The sequence below is a fragment of the Chiloscyllium punctatum genome, chromosome 20 (assembly GCF_047496795.1).
Source record: "Chiloscyllium punctatum isolate Juve2018m chromosome 20, sChiPun1.3, whole genome shotgun sequence".
In the NCBI taxonomy this organism is placed as follows: Eukaryota; Metazoa; Chordata; class Chondrichthyes; order Orectolobiformes; family Hemiscylliidae; genus Chiloscyllium; species Chiloscyllium punctatum.
The window spans coordinates 89,622,579-89,643,576 of NC_092758.1; the positions used below are offsets into that span (position 1 = coordinate 89,622,579).

Here is a 20,998-nt window from a genome sequence, read left to right on the forward strand (position 1 = left end):
TGCAATTAGGCATCTTAATATTATTTTGTAATCCAAAATCCTTTGTCCTAAGCATTCTGGACTAGAGACGTTACAAAGTAATAGATTGAGAATTGGTGAAAGGACTGAGAATAGGAATAAACCATGACTTTCATGTTGGCAGGCGGGCCCTGGAGTGACAGTGGAAATCTGAGTGCTTGGACCTCAGTTGCTATCAGTCTATGATTAAATTCCCTACGGTGTGGAAACAGGCCCTTCGGCCCAACCAGTCCACACCGACCCTCCGAAGAGCAACCCACCCAGACCCACTTCCCTCTTCACCTAACTTACACATCTTTGGACTGTGAGAGGAAACCCACACAGACACGGGGAGAATGTGCAAATTCTACACAGACAGTGATCCAAGGCTGGGATTGAAGCTGGGACCTTGGTGCTGTGAGGCAGCAGTGCTAACCACTGAGCCACTGTGCCATCTATGATTCAGCTGAGGGAGCCACAAGCTGTTGTGACACCATGGTGATGTCCCTAAGTCCCTTTCCTGATGAAGGGCTTTTGCCTGAAACATCAATTCTCCTGCTCCTCGGATGCTGCCTGACCTGCTGTGCTTTTCCAGCACCACACTCTCAACTGGTTTCAAGTCCCACCTGCTCCAGAAATGTGTCATTTCTGAGAAGCCTGATTAGAGACTATCTCTGTACTATTCTTGTGTGCAGTGGTAGTGGCCTTACCTTTGAGCAAGACAGCCTGGGTTTAAGTCCCATGTGCTCCAGAGGTCTCTGAACAAGTTGTTTGGAAAGAATCAATGCTTTAGCTGCTGCACTCGCTAATTTCCAAGGCTGGCGGATGAACCAATAATTAGCTGATGAGGGGACTGAGTGTAATATTTCTAATGCAAGTTGGGCAGAGCAATAAGCCGTGTGGGAGATATCAACAAGGCAGATGGAATAGCACATGGGAAGCTTTATGCTATTCACTCAGGTACAACAAATTGAAAATCAGATTTGGCAAAATCCACCCATTACCCAACATGACATGTCATGGTCATGTCCATCAGAATTATCTGAAACATCTCAGATGGATTAACCACCAAGACTTGTTATTGGTATTGGTCTAACCGACACCACACAGGGAAGGATGCTCAATGTTGATGGATAGTAAAGATCTATTTCATAATATGTAGCTGTTACATTACAGTTCCAAACCAGGGCAGTCTAACTTGTATAAGGCTTTATTTTAAAAGTATAGAAAATGGAATTGATGGCAGCATTCTGCCTCAACCATTAACTGGTATTGGTTGGTTCCACCATCATACAGTAACACTTCTCGGACATTCTGATCAGAACATGTTCTCTAGTTTTGTTAGGACGATACAGATAATGTTCTGATCAGGTAAACTGTACATCCACTGACTTGCCAAAAACAATTGCTTTATCATACTGCATGTCCAATTCAATTTATGCATTTTTTTTCCTGGAAGGTTCACCAAACATCAGAGGTATCTTATTTTGGATTCCATCAGTTGCTGGAAATGACTGCTCCCCATGATGTTTTTCCAAGACACTCTGTGGTGTACTAGTGGATACCAGGAGCTCTCTCTCCAAGGTTCTGAGCATGAACATAAACACAAAGGAAAGGCAGTTGGGACAAATTACCTTATCGACTGAAAACCACCTGAGATTGCTTCTGGTCACCCGTATCATCTCTTTATCAACAGAAAATAATAAAGCAAATCAACTAAAGAAATGACTGCACTGAAAAAAGGTGTGTACACATAATTAACCAATTTATATACACTTTAACTTCATTGTACCACAGAGATTCTTTTGGAATGACATAGGAATATTTTGTTCAATTTCACCTTGTGAAATATACTTGTTATAAACAGTTCCTGTGGATTTCTTTTGTACTTAGAGTCATAGAATCATAGAGATGTACAGCATGGAAACAGACCCTTCAGTCCAACCCGGCCATGCAGACAAGATATCCCAACCCAATCTAGTCACACCTGCCAGGACCCGGCCCATATCCCTCCAAACCCTTCCTATTCATATATCCATCCAAATGCTTTTTAAATGTTGCAATTGTACCAGCCTCCACCACATCCTCTGGCAGCTCATTCCATACACGTACCACCCTCTGCATGAAAAGGTTGCCCCTTAGGTCTCTTTATGTCTTTCCCCTCTCACCCTAAATCTATGCCCTTGAGTTCTGGACTCCCCAACCCCAGGGAAAAGACTTTGTCTATTTACCCTATCCATGCCCCTCATAATTTTGTAAAGCTCTATAAGGTCACCCCTCAGCATCCGACACTCCAGGGAAAACTGCCCCAGCCTGTTCAGCCTCTCCCTGTAGCTCAGATCCTCCAACCCTGGCAACATCCTTGTAAATCTTTTCTGAACCCTTTCAAGTTTCACAACAGCTTTCCAATAGCAAGGAGACAGAATTGCACACAATATTCCAACAGTGGCCTAACCAATGTCCTGTACAGCCGCACCATGACCTCCCAACTCCTGTACTCAATACTCTGACCAATAAAGGAAAGCATACCAAACACCTTCTTCACTATCCTATCTACCTGCGACTCCACTTTCAAGGAGCTATGAACCTGCACTCCAAGGTCTCTTTGTTCAGCAACAATCCCTAGGTCCTTACCATTAAGTGTATAAATCCTGCTAAGATTTGCTTTCCCAAAATGCAGCACCTCGCATTTATCTGAATTAAACTCCATCTGCCACTTCTCAGCCCATTGGCCCATCTGGTCCAATCCTGTTGTAATCTGAGGTAACCCTCTTTGCTGTCCACTACACCTCCAATTTTGGTGTCATCTGCAAACTTGCTAACTGTACCTCTTGTGCTCGCATCCAAATCATTTATGTAAATGACACAAATTTGTTCTTGTTGTTTATTTTTATTTTGCCCCTCTTCAAGGCCATTTCACTTGTTGGAAGTTCTTTGTTTCCAATAATTGGCAAACACTTTAAGAGTGCGTACATCTGTCTGCTTACTGTTTCCTTGATCTATCTCTGGTGTTCTGCATTACTCATCTATTAGCTGACATATCAGGACAGGCTTTTATATGCATTCTCATCCTATATATTATTTTATACGTGTTACAGTTCATTCTGTGCCTACCAAAATGTCAAGCATTTGACTCCATCTCAATATTGAGAAGACCGAAATGACCAAATCCATTCCATAGCAACTGTCTCTATCCCTCCTCCTGGCAGCTCTCTGAGGCTGTATCAGGCTGTTTGTAGCTTGGTTGTTTTAAACTTTTTGATGTCTAGCCGGACTCGTGACCATATTTCTGGGCCGTCACTAAGAACTCTTATACCCACTTTGTAACAACATCTGAATCTGTCTCTGTCTCAGCTCACCTACTGCTGAAATCCTCAATCATGACTTTGTCACCTACAAACTTTAGGTCCAGACCACATCTGTCCAACTTTCCAGATCTGATTCTCCAACAAACTTGAGGTCATTCAAAATAAACACAGCAAATCCCCTGCTGAAACTCAGCAGGTCTGGCATCATCTATACAGAGAGAAACAGAGTTCACATTTCAATTCTTGTATAACTTCCTTGGAACTAAAAGAGAGCAATCCTATCGCCCCCTTACTAATTTTACTGGAAATGTTGAGATATTTCTCCTTAATGGATGTGTCATCAGTGTTAAATCATTTTTGTTAAACATAACCAAGGTGACCTAAGCTTTATACTCTGTGCTGTACTTCTTGTTCCAATAACACTCACTAATTATTTAGATATTCATGAAAGGGATTTGGCAGCTCAAGACTCTTCTGTTTACCTGGGGACACAGTACTTCACCTGGAGCCTATCCTGTTTAGCCATAAAGCCTATGCTTGCTGACCTGGACTGGCAGTGTCTGATTTTTAAGATTCTCAGCCTTGTCATCAAAGTCCCTCATGGTCACACACTACCCCTACCTCAGTAACCCCTTACACCCCTCAGAGATCTCCACTCCCCTCCAATTCTTGTTGCTTGCACATTGCTGGTTCTTTCCGAATAGCTTGGTCTTAGATATTTTCTAATCGACCTGCTCAGAGACATTATTACACACCTGTGGAGCAGGTGGGACTCAAACCCAAGTCTCCTGGTGCCCAGGTGTGGACACTACCACAAGGATCCCCTGGTACTGTACTCAGTATTCCCAGCCATCTCCCATCCAAGACTTGAGTCTGGAGGGTTGTTGGCAGTCTTTCGCAGGGCAGGTTGCATCTGCAGAGAGAAAAAAGGGTTTCAGGTCTTTGATCTTTCATCAGTATTTCATTTCATATTTCTGGCGTTTGCAACATTTTGTGTCTGACTTATTTTGTGGCTTGCTGCCAAATTTTGGCTTGTTAATGGGGCCTGGTGGCTCAGTGGTGAGCACTGCTGCCTCATAGCACCAGAGACCCAAGTTCAATTCCAGCCTCGAGTGACTATCTGCGTGGAGTTTGCACATTCTCCCTGTGTGTGTGTGTGGGTTTCCTCCAGATGCTCTGGTTTCGTCCCACAGTCCAAAGATGTGCAGGTTAGGTGAGTTGGCCATGCTAAAGTGTCCATGGTGTTCAAGGACGTGCAGGCTAGGTGCATCAGTCATGGGTAAGTGTAGGGTAATAGGGGAATGGGTCTGAGTGGGTTCCTCTTTGGAGGATCAGTGTGGACTTAGATTAGATTAGATTAGATTACTTACAGTGGGGAAACAGGCCCTTCGGCCCAACAAGTCCACACCGCCCCGCTGAAGCGTAACCCACCCATACCCCTACATCTACATCTACATCTACCCCTTACCTCACACTACGGGCAATTTAGCATGGCCAATTCACCTGACCTGCACATCTTTGGAGTGTGGGAGGAAACCGGAGCACCCGGAGGAAACCCACGCAGACACGGGGAGAACGTGCAAACTCCACACAGTCAGTCGCCTGAGGCGGGAATTGAACCCGGGTCTCTGGCGCTGTTGGGCCAAAGGGCCTGTTTTCGCACTGAAGGGATTATATGATTTACTATTCTTACAAAACTCCTTGGAATATTTTAAGAAATTAAAGGTGCTATACAAATGCAATCTGTTGAAATGCACCTTCCAACCACATCAAAGTGCTTTGTTTCTATGCAGTCACACAGCCCGATGGATGATGCTGCAAATGGAATCTAGCAGTGCTCCTCCACTCGAAGCACAGTTGCTGCCTATTGCAAGACAGTGCGGGTCCTCTGGACAGGCGGCAGCGCTGTCACTGCCTCGGTGGCTGCAGTACTGGTCCTCCGGACAGGCGGCGGCACTGTCACTACCTTTAGGGGGCTGCAGTGCTGGTCCTCCGGACAGGGGGCGGCACTGTCACTACCTGTGCAGTGCTGGTCCTCCGGACAGGCGTCGGCGCTGTCACTACCTGTAGGTGGCTGCAGTACTGGTCCTCCGGACAGGCGGCGGCGCTGTCACCACCTCTAGGGGGCTGCAGTGCTGGTCCTCCGGACAGGCAGCGGCGCTGTCACTATCTCTAGGGAGCTGCAGTGCTGGTCCTCCGGACAGGCGGCGGCGCTGCCACTACCTCTAGGGGGCTGCAGTGCTGGTCCTCCGGACAGGCAGCGGCGCTGTCACTATCTCTAGGGGGCTGCAGTGCTGGTCCTCCGGACAGGCGGCGGCGCTGTCACTACCTCTAGGGGCTGCAGTGTTGGTCCTCCGGACAGGCAGCGGCGCTGTCACTATCTCTAGGGGGCTGCAGTGCTGGTCCTCCGGACAGGCGGCGGCGCTGTCACTACCTCTAGGGGCTGCAGTGCTGGTCCTCCGGACAGGCGGCGGCGCTGCTCCGGTGGGGCTCAGTGGGTTCGGCTGCAGTGGCGGTGCAGAAAGTGTAATGGCGGAATCGTTGTGATTCTCTCTCGAAGACTGACCGTTGGCCTCTGAGGAAAGGAGCGAACGTCCGGCTTCCCTTTTTCTGAGCCTCTTTCTTCCTTGCCCCTTCTCCATGGCGGTGGCGGGGGCGGCGGCGGGGACCGAGCTGATCGGGAAGCGGTTGCTGTGCCTGTTCGGGGACTCGGCGAGTGGGGCCGCTCGGCCCGGCCAGTCCGCGTCCTCCTCTCTCCGGGAGCGGGACTGGCACGCTGGCCTGATCCGGGCCGTCATCCTGGGGCCCTCACTGACGGTGAGTCCGCGGGAGGACACCGCCTTGGGCCTTGTGCGTGTGTTTTGGGGGGGGGGGGGGGGCGGGGGTTTAGCCTCAATGTAAGCAAAAGGGGAGAGAGGAGGGAGGTGAAGGGGAGACGGCGAGGCGGCCGCCATTCACATTCACTAACCCCCTCCCCCTCTCCCTCCTCTACCCCCCCCCCACCCCCCTCTACCCCGCCTACCCCCCCCACCCCCCTCTACCCCCCCCCACCCCCTCTACCCCCCCCCACCCCCCTCTACCCCCCCCACCCCCCTCTACCCCCCCCTCTACCCCCCCCCACCCCCCTCTACCCCCCCCCACCCCCCTCTACCCCCCCCACCCCCCTCTACCCCCCCCCACCCCCCCCACCCCCCTCTACCCCCCCCACCCCCCCCACCCCCCTCTACCCACCCCCCCACCCCCCTCTACCCCCCACTCTATACCCCCCCACCCCACTACCCCTCTACCCCACCCCCCTACCCCCTTCTCCCCCCCACCCCACCCCCTTCTCCCCCCCCCACCCCACCCCCTTCCCACCCCCACCCCACCCCCTTCCCCCCCCCACCCCACCCCCTTCCCCCCCCCCCACCCCACCCCCTTCCCACCTCCTCCCCACCCCCACCACCCCTCCCCCACCACCCCACCCCCTCCTCCCCCCTCACCCCCCACCCCCTCCTCCCCCCTCCTCCCCCCTCACTCCCCACCCCCACCCCACCCCACCCCACCCCCCCACCCCACACTCTCTCCCTGCCCCCCCCACCCCCCACTCCCACCTGGTGCACACTCTACATTCAACACAAACATGTCCAGCAACTTGCGTCGACCCTGCCGCTTTCCCCTTAAAACATCTTTCCTTCAGCCTAGGGCTATCTTTGGAACAGTTTTCCCTCACCTTGAGGTGGTTGTTTCTGTGTGTGTGTGTTGGGGGAAAGCTGGCAGAAGGACGCATTTGCACGCTTGGCATTGTCTCCCTCCCCCCGAGTGTAAACACACACACACACACACACAGAGTCTCTCTCTTACACTCGGTTTAAAACAAACAACAAAGAAGCTGCTGCAAAACGCGCTCGCAGCCGTCCAGGCTGGGGGAAACATCAGCTTTCTGCAGTGTTTTGTGTGTGTGTGTGTGCATGCCTGTTCTTTGAGGTTGCACCATTGGAAGATCTATTTGCAAATTACACCAGTAATTTGGGGGAGTTTACTCATACGGCTGGAGATGAAGACTAGATTACTAAGTGTCGGGTTACAATGGCTGGTCGAAGGCCAGAGGGCTTTTCTGGTGTCCTGTGGTGAGGTTTCTCTTTGCATAACCTCAAGTGTATGACATCACACGAAACGCATAAAAGTATGAATTCAGAGTAGTTTTACTGGGTGTTTCACTGAAATTCCTGGAGTTCATATAAATTGGCATTGCATTATTTCATTTAGCTTGCTGAGCAGTCCTTCAGACTTCCGTTCAGAAGGCGTTGTAGGCAAATCAAAACTTGTTCCATTTTAAATGGTTTGTTGTGATTAGTTATAACTGAGAATGAGTAAGGGATGTGAGTTCACGGAGATATTTGCAAACGATTCATCGCTATCAGCACATGGTGTATGTTTTAGGAACCTATAATCATTGTGTTATCAACCTACCTGTCTAGTCATGCTTGTTTGAGAGAAATCATTTGATCTGAAATGTTGATGGGCAGATAGTTAATTGGATAATTCAGACCTTGAAGTCAATTTGAATACTTGGCACGATTCTGTCTAATTTATTTGGCAAGGTCCTGTCTAAGTTACATTTACACTCCATCCAATCATTGTCATCACAATAATTTTGAAGAGCTCAGTATTGGTGGAGATCTGAAACAAACAAAGTCAATCAAGACTTGGTTCAGATGAGCTTGAGATCTGTCCCCATCACTATCTGATCTTAAGACTTTGAGATGCCAGTGTTGGACTGGGGTGGATAAAGTTAAAAATGACAACACCAGGTTATAGTCCAACAGGTTTATTTGGAAGCGCTAGCTTTTGGAGTGCTGCTTCTTCATCGGGTAGTTGTGGAGGTTAAGATCATGCTGGCAAAATTTATAACCAAAGGAGTCCAGTGTCATGGAGATGTGATGCAGTCAACACCTTAGATTCAAACTTTCATCTTTTAGAATAGGATATACTGGTTTCTGTTCTTTGGTATGTAAATCCCAGAACTTCTTTGAAATTATATTATCGAGATAGCTCAGCTTTTTAAACAATAGGTGTGTGTCTATGTCCCAATGCGATGTCAGACTGACAAACCCTCTGTATGGTTTGAGTTTCACAAGGATTCATGCAATGTTTGAGCAAAATAAAATGTAATTCTGAAAAAAAAGTTCATCCCATAAGCTTAAATGTGTGCGCATGTCGGAGGAGCGACAGATTGAGTGTGCTTTTGAGTCAAACAATTTCACAAATATAAAATGATCATGTGCTGCATTTTGGGAAAGCAAATCTTAATTGGACCTAGACACTTAATGAAAAGATCCTAGGAAGTGTTGCTGAACAGATAGCCCTTGGAGTGCAGGTTCATAGCTCCTTGAAAGAGTTGCAGGTAGAGAAGACAATGAAGAAGGCATTTGATATATTTTCCTTTATTGGCCAAGAGTACTGAGTGCAGGAGTTCGGGCTGTACAGGAGATTGGTTAGGGCCACTTTTAGAATATTGCTTGTAATTCTTGTCTTCTCCTTATCGGAAGGATGTTGTGAAACTTGAAAGGGTTCAGAAAAGATTTACAAGGATGTTGCCAGGGTTGGAGTATTTGAGCTATAGGGAGAGGTTGAGTAGGCTGGGGCTGTTTTCCCTGGAGCATCAGAGGCTGAGGGGGGATCCTTATAGAGATTTCTAAAATTGAGGTGCATGGATAGGATAAACAGACAAAGTCTCTTCCCTCAGCTGGGGGAGTCCAGAACTAAAGATCATAGGTTTAGAGTGAGAGAGGAAAGATATAAAAGAGACCTGAGGGGCAACGTTTTCACAGAGAGGGTGGTACGCGCATGGAATAAGCTGCCAGAGGAAGTGGTGGAGGCTGGTACAATTACAACATTTAAGAAGCATCTGGATGGGTATATGAATAGGACGGGTTTAGAAGGATATGGGCCGGGTGCTGGCAGGTGGGACTAGATTGGGTTGGGATATCTGGTCAGCATGGATAGGTTGGACCGAGGGGTCTGTTTCCGTGCTGTACATGTCTATGACTCTGTGATTTTGTTTCTTAAGAATCAAATCAAAGTATATCATGAAATATAACTGATTTTTCTCACCAAACTTGTTTCCCGTCCTTCCATTTAGCATGTTATCATAGTGATTAATGAAACTAGTAACACTAGAACATGCAGAAAAGAAGTACTTCTTAATCAAACATGCCAAGGTAATTCAATAGTGTTTAGTTTTAGAATTGAAAGGATATAGTGTTTTGTATATTTGCCAATAAAGACACCACAGGTGAACATTTGCTGATAGGTGAACACGTGTTTTGCATGACATATTTTCTTTGGATTTTGAAGCTTATATTGGCCTTAGGGAGGTGAATGGAATGCTGTATTTTACTATAAGAGGAAGTGAACATAAAAGTTAAGATGCTACCCTTCAGTTATGCAGGGCATTGGTGACACCACATTCAAATGCTGTGTGCAGTTTAGTCTCCTTATTTAAGGAAGGATGTAAATATATCAGAGGTGATTCAGAGGAGGTTTGTTGAGACCTGGAATCAGTTTTCTGAGGAAAGGTTGGACAGACTGGGTTTGTTTCCACTGGTGTTTAGAGAATGATGAGTGATGTGACTGAACTATATAAGATTCTGAATGGATGTGGAAATTATGTTTTCTCTTTCGGGTGACTCCAGACAGGTTGAGGGTGCTTTGGTTTAAAATTAGGGGTTGCTTTTTCAAAGAAATAAAGGAACTTCTTTTCTTCCCTGAGAATCATGCAACTTTGTAATTCTTTGCCTTAGGAAACAGAGTCATTGAATATTTACAATCAAAATATTGGAAGGAGAACGCACTTTTATAGTTCACTTAATATGCATAGTTGACAAGGTCCCCTCTCTGAAATGTCATCTTAAATAAACTGATTTTTCCTATTCTGACAAATTTTGATCATATCTTTACATATTTGGTGTGAACTGCCATTTTGACATACTGTCCTAATTATGTGGATTACTGTGGGAATTCAGGCTATGCACCTTCACAGAGACACCTTATATATGAGACGTGGAATTTGGAGCACAAACCGATCAGCCATGATTGAGGGGCTGAATGGCATACTTGTGGAATTCATATGTTTGATAGTTATTCTTGCTGTTTGACAATAAGGATTGTATTTAGTGACTTGGAGGTGTAATGGGCCGCAAAGAAGGTTACCTCAAAGGTACAATGGGATCTTGATCAGATGGGCCAATGGGCTGAGGAGTGGCAGATGGAGCTTAATTTTGATAAATACGAGGTGTTGCGTTTTGGAAAAGCAAATCACAGCGGGACTTATCCACTTAATGGTAAGGTCCTAGAAAGTGTTGCTGAATAAAGAGACCCTGGAATGCAGGTTCCTAGCTCCTTGAAAGTAGAGTCGCAGATAGATAGGATAGTGAAGAAGGCATTTGGTGTGCCTTCAATTATTGCTCAGAGTACGGAGTACAAGAGTTTGGGAAGTTATGTTGCGGCTTCACGACATTTATTAGGCCATTGTTGGAATATTGTGTGCAGTTCTGGTCTCCTTCCTATCGGAAAGATGTTGTAAAACTTGAAAGTGCTCAGAAAAGATTTACAAGGATTTTGCCAGGGTTGAAGAGTTGAGTGATAGGGAGAGGCTGAATGGGCTGTGGTTGTTTTCCCTGGAGCATCGGAGGCTGAGGGATGACCTTGTAGTGGTTTATAAAATCATGAGGGGCATGGATAGGATAAGTAGACAGAGTCTTTTCTCTGAGGTGGGAAAGTCCTGAACAACAGGGCACAGATTTAGGGTAAGAGGAGAAAGTTATAAAGGGGATCTAAAGGGCGACCTTTTCATGTAGAGGGTGGCGTGTGTATGGAATGAGCTGCCAGAGGAAGTGGTGAAGGTTGGTACAATTGCAACAGTTCAAAGACATCTGGATGGGTATATGAATAGGAAGGGGTTGGAGGGATATGGGGGCCAAGTGCTGGCAAATGGGACTAGATTAGATTACAATATCTGGTCGGCATGGGTGATGTGGACCGAAGGGTCTGTTTCTGTGCTGTACACCTCTATGACTCTAAATAGATGTAATTTAGTAATTGAAAGGGATGGAAAAACAGAAGAAAATTACAATTGGCGGGGAAGTAGTACTGAATTAATTGTTGGAACTGAGAGTTGACAGAGCCCCAAGTCCTAATAGATTTCAACCAAGGGTGTTAAAAGAGGTTGCTAGTGAAGTAATTGATGTCATAGTTTTAATTGTCCAAAACTCATTCAATTTGGGGAAGGTTGGAAAATGGCTGACGTAACACCTTTATTCAAAAAGGGAGAGAAGTCAAAAATCAGAAACTACAGGCCACTTAGCTTAACATCAGTTATAAGGAGAATGTTTAGAAGCTATTATTAAAAATGTTATAATAGAGCAGTTGGGTAAGAACGTAGTAATCAGGCAGAGCCAACGTAGTCTTGTGAAAGGGATATTGTGTTTAACTTTGAATATTACTTTGAAAAAAAACTTGTGATATCGATAAAGGTGCACTGATTGATGGTACTTAAGTTCCCAGAAAGCATTTGATAAACTGCCGCATACAGGTTATTGGGCAAATAAAAACAAAAACTTTGTATGTCGAGGTTAACTTACTGGCGTGAATAGGCAATTTGCTGGCTGATAGGAAGCAGAGAGTTGGAATAAGCTTTTTATAAGCTGGCAGGATGTCACGAGTGGTATGCCACAACTCTTTGATTCATTCATCCAAATCATATAAATAAATGGTAAAGGCATAGTAGCTAAATTTGCTGATGACATAGAGATAGGTCGGAAAGTGAGTTGTGTAGAGGACATAAGGAGCATATAAAGGGATATAGATCAGTTGTGTGAGTGGGTAGAGATCTGGCAAATGGAGTACAGTGTGGGAAAGGGTGCAATTCTTCATTTTGGTAGAAAGAATAAAACAAATTTCATATGGTGAGAGATTGCAGAACTCTTGAACTGCAGAGAAGTCTGGGTATCCTAATGCGTGAATCACAGTGGGTTAGTATGTTGGTACAACAAGTATTCTAGAAAGCTAAAACAATGTTATGCTTTATAGCGAGGGGAATTGAATGCAAAAGTAAGGTGGGGCAGTGATGCTTGAATTATACAGGGCATTGGTGAGACCACATCTGGTGAACTGGTTCATGTACCTAAGGATGTTAATGTGTTGGAAGTGGTTCAGAGAAGGTTGACTAGCCTAATACCTGGGATGAGCAGATGTCCTTAGGCCCAGCCTGTCTGGCCTTTCCTATGTCCTCTGGAGTTCAGAAAAGTCAGCAGTAATTGAATTGAAAAATATAAGATGCTGAGGGGATGTAACTGGATGGGTGTTGGAAAGATATTTCTTCTTGTGGAAGAAAGCTGAATTAGGCGTCATAGTTTAAAAATAAGAGATCACCCATTTAAAACAGATGAGGAAACTTCTCTTTCTCTGAGGGCTGAGTGTCTTTGAAATTGCCTTCCTCCAAAGGCAGAATCTTTAAACTTTTTTTATGGTAGAGAAACATAGATTTGTTTACCAAGGTATGAAAGATACCTTGTGTTTACCAAGGTATGGGGAAATGCAGGAATGTAGTGTTGGGGTCAAAATCAGATCAGCCATGGTCTTATTGATTGGTGCTGTGTAGCCAACTCTTGTTCCTTGTTAATATGTTTGGACTTGAAGCAGTGGAGTTGAAGCTGCTGAATTGCTGTTGTAAACAACATTAACATGACTGGCCATCTGCTGTGTGTATCCATTCATAATTGTATAATTTTACAAATTACCCATTTTGTACTACAAATCTGTGTGCTGCTCCAGTTTTATGACAGAGAGTCTTGATAGAAGCAGCCCAGTGGTTGTCAATGGTATTTGGGACATCGATCTTTGAGACAGGAATAATCTTTGAGTTTCTGTTGGCTTCAGAGATTTATATTATCTGGAGTTCCTGTGGTAATTCCTGCTCCTGTATTGGAGTAATTGGCAATCATCTTCTGAAAAACCTGTCCAGCAAAGTCTAATGTGGTCATGCAAATAAACTCTAACTTGAGGATATCATGCACTGAAATGAAAATTAGAGGAATGTTAAGCTTCTAATTTAGCAATATTTTTCTTAATATTATTATTTTATTTGTGCACAATCACTGGCTACAGTGGAAACTGACTTTCTCAGCACTATCTATTTTGATATTTGTTTCAACGATGATATTATCACATATTGGTCAATTAATAAAACTGACCATTAGTTGCCATCCAAAGGTTGCGGAGTATTTTTTCCTTTTGTGGACTGACATTTTCTGGGACTTCTAATTGCTGCAGGATAGATATGGAAATAAGTCAATTAAGTTATTTTATTGCAAATATACAAATCTGACTAGTCTGATAAATGGTAAATAATTTTCCTAGAAAACTATAAAAAAAGACTGTCAGCTGGCTAATTAATTTGAAACAACTCAGATTCATTATGGAAATTGGTATGGTTTTCACCTGTCGATTAAGGGCATTCAGAAGTGGAACCAAGGTAGTCTGGCTTTTTGAAACAGGAAAGCTGGGAATGCAGTTAAATTTTTCAAGCGGTAAGAAGGAAAGATATTGGATGTCCTGAGAAGTAGTTGGATGACCTCATGTTTAAGATGACCCAATTATGTGGGGAAGTGTGAAGTTTCCTTTCTTCAGTATAATTTCACTAAGACCATGTGTATGAGTTGCACTGTTATTGTGGTCATGACATCCCCTGCTCAACTTCCTGCAAAACTAAGGTGCTCACTGTTTTGAATCAGGCCTTGCTTGCCTCACCAATTTTTTTACTTAACCATTTGTTTTTGGAGAACCTGAAGAAATAAGAGACATAAAGGGATGCTATTGTTTAGCGCCTGACTTACACTACTATGTGAGTCGAGAAGAGTGCATTGTGAAGAAACTGCCATGAAAATAAGATGCTGTTTTCACTTTCAGGAATATGAAAACATAGCATGGGCGATAACCTTTGCTTACTGAATACAAATTAGTTCATTATGATTTTTGCAATGATAATGTCCAAGCTCAGGAAGCATTTAGAACATTGGAAGCAATTAACAGCTTGTGCACAGAATTTTCACTTGTCACTGTATATCAATTTCCTGGATCTTTTTTCATATGGGCTTGTTTTGCACTGTATATACTACAACTAACCCTGACCAGTAACCAGTGCATAGATTTCTAAGAATCTATAAGCAAACACACAAAAACACATTCCTCAAGCCTGCTATTTCATTGGCTGATCACTTTTCAGAGTTGGCTGTTCTGCTGAATATTCTTTGAAATTGTAATGGATATGCATAAGGAGGGTGCTGCAATTGTCCTGAGAGATTTTAATCTGCCTGTCAACAGGATAAATCTGGTTGGCAAGGTTAATGTAAAAGACACATTTTAGAGTGCATTGGGGATAGTTTCATGGAACAGTATTTTGGAGAACTTACCCATAAACAGGCTATTTTAGGCCCAGTAATTAGTGTGTAATGAGCAAGAATTAATTGGGTATCTTGGAGCTAAGGATTTTCTAAGGGGTGGCAATCACAACATGGTAGAATTTCAAATTCAGTTTGAGGGAGAAGAATTCATGTCTCACTCCAGTGTCCTCAACTTAAATAAGGGCAGTCACAGAGTTGTGAAGAAAGGATTGTCTAAGACAGGCTGGAAAAATAGACCATGGCGAAAATCAGTGTATGAGCAGCGATACCATTTCATAAAGTTCTTCAAAAATTTATTCTCGTCAAAAAGAAGGACTTGATGAGAAGGAATATGTTTGTGGGAAATTGGGAATTTTTGGCAGGTGATTTAAAAATAATGGAAGGAGAAATTTGATTATGAAAGTAAATTGGCAAGAAAAATAAAAACAAAATGAGTATAAGTAAAAACGAGATGTTAAAGTCCTTCTGGAGCCCTTGGAGGAAGCAACTGGAAAATTGTTAACAGGAACAGGGAAATGGTAGTACACAGATAATTTAAACCTATGTTTTATCATGGTGGAGAACACTATAAACATTCTAAAGAAAGCACGTGAGCATTGTTCAAATGGAGGGGAAGGATTTTATTACTGTCTCTATCACCAGGGACAAAGTATTTAGCAAATTGAGACTGAAAGCAGACAAGTCATCTTTACTTGATGCTTGCATCTAAATGTTTTAAAAGACGTGGCTGCAGAATTAATGAAGGCATTGTCCAATATTCCAGAGCTCACGAGATTCTTCAGGGTTTTCAGCAGTTTGGAAAACTGTTAGTATGATGCATCTGTTGGAGCAGGACGAGTGATAGAAAACAGGAAAGTGGCTAACATCTGTCATTGGGAAAATCCTTGAGCCCGTTATTGAGGATGAAAAGGACAATTTAAAAAGTTTAACACAATTAAACTGAGTCAGCATGGTTTTGTGAAAGGGAAATCATGTGACAAATGTGCTCAAGCTTTTTTAAGGATGTAAAAGTCATTCAATAAAGGGAAGCCAGTAGATGTATGTTTGGATGTCCAGAAGGCGTTTGATAAGGTATTGCATAAAAGGTATTGCACCAGTTAGGAGCTTATTGGATTTAGTGTACTGTATTAATGTCAGTGTGGATTGGTTTACATGTAGCTGTCAGAATATTTGGATTAATGGGTCATCTTCAGGTTGGAAAGATGTAACTCGTGGACTTTTATGAGGATCAGTTGAAGGACATCAAATATTTACTATCTACAGTAATGACTTGAGGGGTCAGAGTGTAAGATATCTAAATTTGCTGATGAAACAAAAATCAGTGGGAGAACTTTTTCTGATGAGTCTGTAAGGAATCTGCAAAGAGACTTTGATCGTTTGAGTCCGAGAGCAAAATCATGGTAGATGGAACTCAATGTAGGAAAGTTTAAGGTTGTGCACTTTGGTAGGAAGATTCAAAAAGTAAACTATTATTAAAGTTGAGAGAGATTCCAAGATAGCGCAGCACAGAGGGAGCTGTGGAAAGTCTTGTGCATAAAACACAAAAGGTGTAATCAGCAGACATGTCTACAACTTTTTGGAAAAGCCTTGGAAACAATGTGCAGTTTTTGTCTATAAGCCTTATTATCAACATGAATTTTCAATTTTTCTGTTAGTGGTTATCCTTTTAAATTTCCATTTCAATATTTCCCATTTGAAGTTTTCTGCCAACATTTGTTGTCCCTAACCATATTTAGAGTCTGTAGAGTGAGTTTCTAAAGCATCTCTCAATTTCATCAATATCTTGCTTGTGGAAAAGTCTGAGTGATCTTTTGCCATGAAGCCATGCCTTAGATAAATTGCTAGCATAGTAAAGGCTCTTGCAAAAGACCTACACCTGCAATCTATAACATTGCTGTCACAATATTTTGTTATATTTTGCATCTGAATTTGTCATTGTAAATTACTTATTTTAATGCAAAGTGCTATTCACCCCTTTGAGAAATGCTATTTGCTCCATCAAATCCATGTTAGATCACTGTTGAGGAATCCAGTCAGTCTTATTTCACCACTCTACTCCTGTAGCACTGCATGTTTATTTCACTTACCCATTCAATTTCCTTTTGAAGCAGCCTCATTCAATTTTTCTATGTTGGCTATTACAATATGGCTGCAAGCTCAGACAGGCAAGATAGTTTTGTGAAGTGAGTCTCTATATGATGTCTCTAAGCTCCTCAGTTACTTTGTGTGTATGCATATTTTTATGTCCATTTGTAGTTAAGTTGCTTGACTTTTTCTGAGAATTTTCCGTTTGTCCTCAAGGTTTGATTTGTAAGTGGAATACTGAAATTTCAAAAGGAAATTCTACTGTGGTTTACATTTGGCATTTGACTGTTCATAAGCCATTTCCCAGGTATGCACAGACAGCACTGGGGGCAGAAGAGCAGAAGGAAGAAAAGTTTTTTTTTAAAAAAGTCCAATGTTACCTTTATCTGTATACTTGTTTCAAAGCCTTGAAACAAATTGGATTAAACTGCCCTGATGTAAAGACAGATTACAGGTTCTAGTTGATTTAGAACACTGAATGTGAGAATGTGTATAGGGTATAAGGAAAGAGTTAAGTTTTGAGTTTTGTGAAACAAAAGGTTCAACTAGCATGACTCGGATCAGATAAGAACTTGCAGTGAACAGTGAAGTGCTGGAGGCAAGGGTAGTGGGTTAACAAGGTGAAAAAGCATTCATTATGTAAAGCCATTTAACAAGATGAAGAAGCATTCATCATGTGAAGCCAGTTAACAAGGTTAAGAATATTCATTGTGTAACAGCAGATAGCTTAATCTTTACTGTTTATGCACACTGATTGTAACAGTCATCCAATCAATACGTATGTTGCCTTATCTAGATGCTCCTCCTTGTAAAATGACTATGTAATTCATTAAGAAACTACTGTGCGAGGGAGAAGATCATGAACTCATGTCTCTGTGCACATGGGCGATCGTTCTGACTCCCTCGATGGCCCAGAATAAAGATGGAGGTAAAACTACTGTGGCTCCTAGCATTTTGCTTCGGCTGAGGCGGGAATGGGACGACAATCGAATGTATGTGACGCAGTAACATATGAACTTGTGAAATTCCAAGAAACAATTCTGGTTTCCCTGCTAAAGGAACAATGTCGTGAAACCTGAAAGAGTTCAGAAACAATTGACAAGGGTGTTGCTAGGGTTGAAGGGATTGAGCTATAGGGAGAGGCTGAATGGAGTTGGTTTTTTTTCCGTGGAGCTTTGGAGGCTGAGAGGTGACCTTTAATAGAGGTTTATAAAATCATGAGGGACATGGATAGGGTGAATGGACAAGTTATGTTACCTGAAGTGGAGAGTCCAAAACTAGAGGGCATTGCTTTAAGGTGAAGTGGGCAAGATTTAAAAGGGATCTAAGGGGCAATTGTTTCATGTCGAAGGTGGTGTGTTTTCAGAATGAGCTGCCAGAGGATGTGGTGGAGGCTGGTGAGCTTACAACATTTAAAAGGCATCTAGATGGGTATATGAATAGGAAGGGTTTAGAGTGATATGCGTCAAGTGATGGTAAATGGGACTAGATTAATATAGGATGTATTGTCGGCCTGGATGAGTTGGGCAAATGTTCTGTTTCCATGCTGTACAGCTCTATGACTGAAAACAATATCAAATATATTGCAAGTTTTTGCAAATTTTAAAATGTGTAATTTATTGGATTAGGAAAATTGCCTTTCAACAATTTGAATGTAAAGTAAACAAAAGCTGTGCTGGAGGGATAGTTGTACAGATGTCTCAAAAGCTGGTTGGTTGTATTGTATTGATTGTAATAGGTAATGTGTCTGTGGTCAGAGTTGGATCTATATTTTCACCATTTATCTTTATTGACCATCAAATAAAAGGAATCTAAATGGAATGGTGAAACACCTTGGGGCGCGTTACTCTGATTAGTGTGCTGGATGCATGGAAATTGTTGTTAATGTATGTGTAGTTATAATAGAGGTGAGGGATAAGTTGTCAAGTGACCTACTTCTTTTCAAGAATGACTTAGAATGTTGGAAATATTCAAGTCAGTCAGCATCTGTGGAGTGACAATGTTTCCAGTTCATGATCAGAATTGGAAGTATCAAGAGATGTAGCATGTCTTAGAATACCGATCTGAAATGTTACCTCTGTTTTGCTTTCCAAGGTGGTTGCTTAATCTATATAGTGTATCCAGTATTTTCAGTTCTTAGATTTCCACTCTTTGCTTTTCCATTCTTCAAAGTTGCCTTCCATGAAATCTGTATCCAGTGTTAATGCTGGGATGGAAGCCTCTTCAAATTTTTATTGATGATGAGCATGTATAGATTTGTTGATATGGCACTATCCAGAGTAAAAGATGGCACTAACAATTTAAATGATAGCTTAATGACTTTTCAAAGGAAAGCTGTGTCCATGTTTCTGATGCTTCACCATCTCGAAAACTGAAGTATGAAATATGCAGTTAAAACTCAAAACGACTTGCAGTATTACGGCTTCTCATTTTGAGTCAAATAGAACTTCCTGATAGATGAAGTGAACTGGTTACCATAAGAATGCATGTCTCTGTAAGCTGAAATGCCTACAAATGCAAACAATGTTTAAAAAAATCGATTATTTCCGTTAGTGTACTGTTTTGAGATATGCACCATGTTGCCAATGAAAACAATGTGTTTTCATTGTCTTTATGCTGTAATGCAAAATCCCTAGCATCTTTATGGCCTTCATGTTGAGAATGTGTATTGGGTAGGAGCAGTAGGGAAAGTATTAAGTTCTGAGTTTTGTGAACCAAGAAGTTCAGCTGAGCATGACTCCGATCAGATAAGAACTTGCAGTTAACAATGGCGTGCTGGAGGCGGGGTAATGCATTAACAAGGTGGAAAAGCATTCATTATGTAGAGCCATTTAACAATATTGGAAGTATTCAGTATGTGAGGTCAGTTAACAAGGTGAAAAGTATTATGTGAAGCCAGTTAAGGTTAAGAACATCCATTGTGTAACAGAAGATGGCTTATTCATTACCGATGATGCTCACTCATTGTAATGGTCATCCAATCAATATGTATGTCGCTTTATCTGGATGCTCCTCCCTGTAAAATGACTATATAATTCACTAAGAAACTGCTAATCCAGAGAAGACCGAGAACTCGTGTCTCTGTGCACATGGGCGATCGTTCTCTCTCCTTCCAGGGCCAAGATTAAAGATGGTGGAGGTAAAACCATACTGTGTCTGTGTTTTGCTTCAACTGAGGGGGGAAAGGGACGACAATGTTGACGTAGTCGGCAGGATCCAAATGGATCATAACGATCGGATCGTGTCAGTGGCCACGCAGAACATCAGTGTCTTGAGACGGATGGGCCCACAAGGTAAGATTTTAAACCTTGGTCTATCTCAGTTTTCCTGTATGCTGGAGTCGGTCCCCTCGTTCAATTGCTCTCTATTCTGCAGATTCCTCGAATGGTAATTAGATCAGTTGAGAGACACTGTTTTGCAGGCGCGCTGGTACGCAGAGGTTTGAGTCATTTGCGCGGTGTTGGAGTTCAAGTTCCATGGGCGGGTACTTGAGATTAGAGCTGAAAATGTGTTGCTGGAAAAGCGCAGCAGGTCAGGCAGCATCAAAGGAGCAGGAGAATCGACGTTTCGGGCATGAGCCCTTCTTCAGGGAGCCTGAAGGGCTCATGCCCGAAACGTCGATTCTCCTGCTCCTTGGATGCTGCCTGACCTGCTGCGCTTTTCCAGCAACACATTTTCAGCTCTGATCTCCAGCATCTGCAGTCCTCACTTTCTTCTACTTGAGATTAGAGTCCTCTCCGGGGTACTGGGGTTCGAGTCCCCTTGAGAATGTGTAAAGGGTAAAAGCAGGTAGGGAAAGAGTTAAGTTCTGAGTTTTGTGTAACAAGAGTTTCAGCTGAGCATGACTCAGATCAGATAAGAACTTGCAGTTAACAATGGGGTGCTGGAGGCAAGGGTAATGGATTAACAAGGTGAAAAGCATTCATTATGTAGAGCCATTTAACAATATTGGAAGCTTTCAGTATCTAAGGTCAGTTAACAAGGTGAAATGTATTCATTATGTGAAACCAGTTAACAAGGTTAAGAACATTCATTGTATAACAGCACATGGCTTAATCTTTACTATTGATATTCGCTGATTGTCCTGATCACCCAATCAATATGTATGTTGCCTTATATGGATGCTCCTCCCTGTAAATGACTATATAATTCATTAAGAAACTG

At 43.0% G+C, this 20,998-nt stretch overlaps 1 protein-coding gene across 2 annotated transcripts in view; it reads left to right on the forward strand.

Moving 5' to 3' along the window:
- The first annotated feature begins 5,794 nt into the window (after window positions 1-5,794).
- The window catches only part of LOC140492260 (lysine-specific demethylase 3B-like), a 129,443-nt gene continuing 114,239 nt past the window's right edge, over window positions 5,795-20,998 (forward strand). For both annotated transcript variants that reach the window (XM_072591195.1, XM_072591196.1), the window contains exon 1: window positions 5,795-6,122. In XM_072591195.1, the coding sequence (XP_072447296.1) occupies window positions 5,946-6,122 (177 nt within the window). In that variant the 5' untranslated portion in view covers window positions 5,795-5,945. The remainder of the gene's footprint in view (window positions 6,123-20,998) is intronic.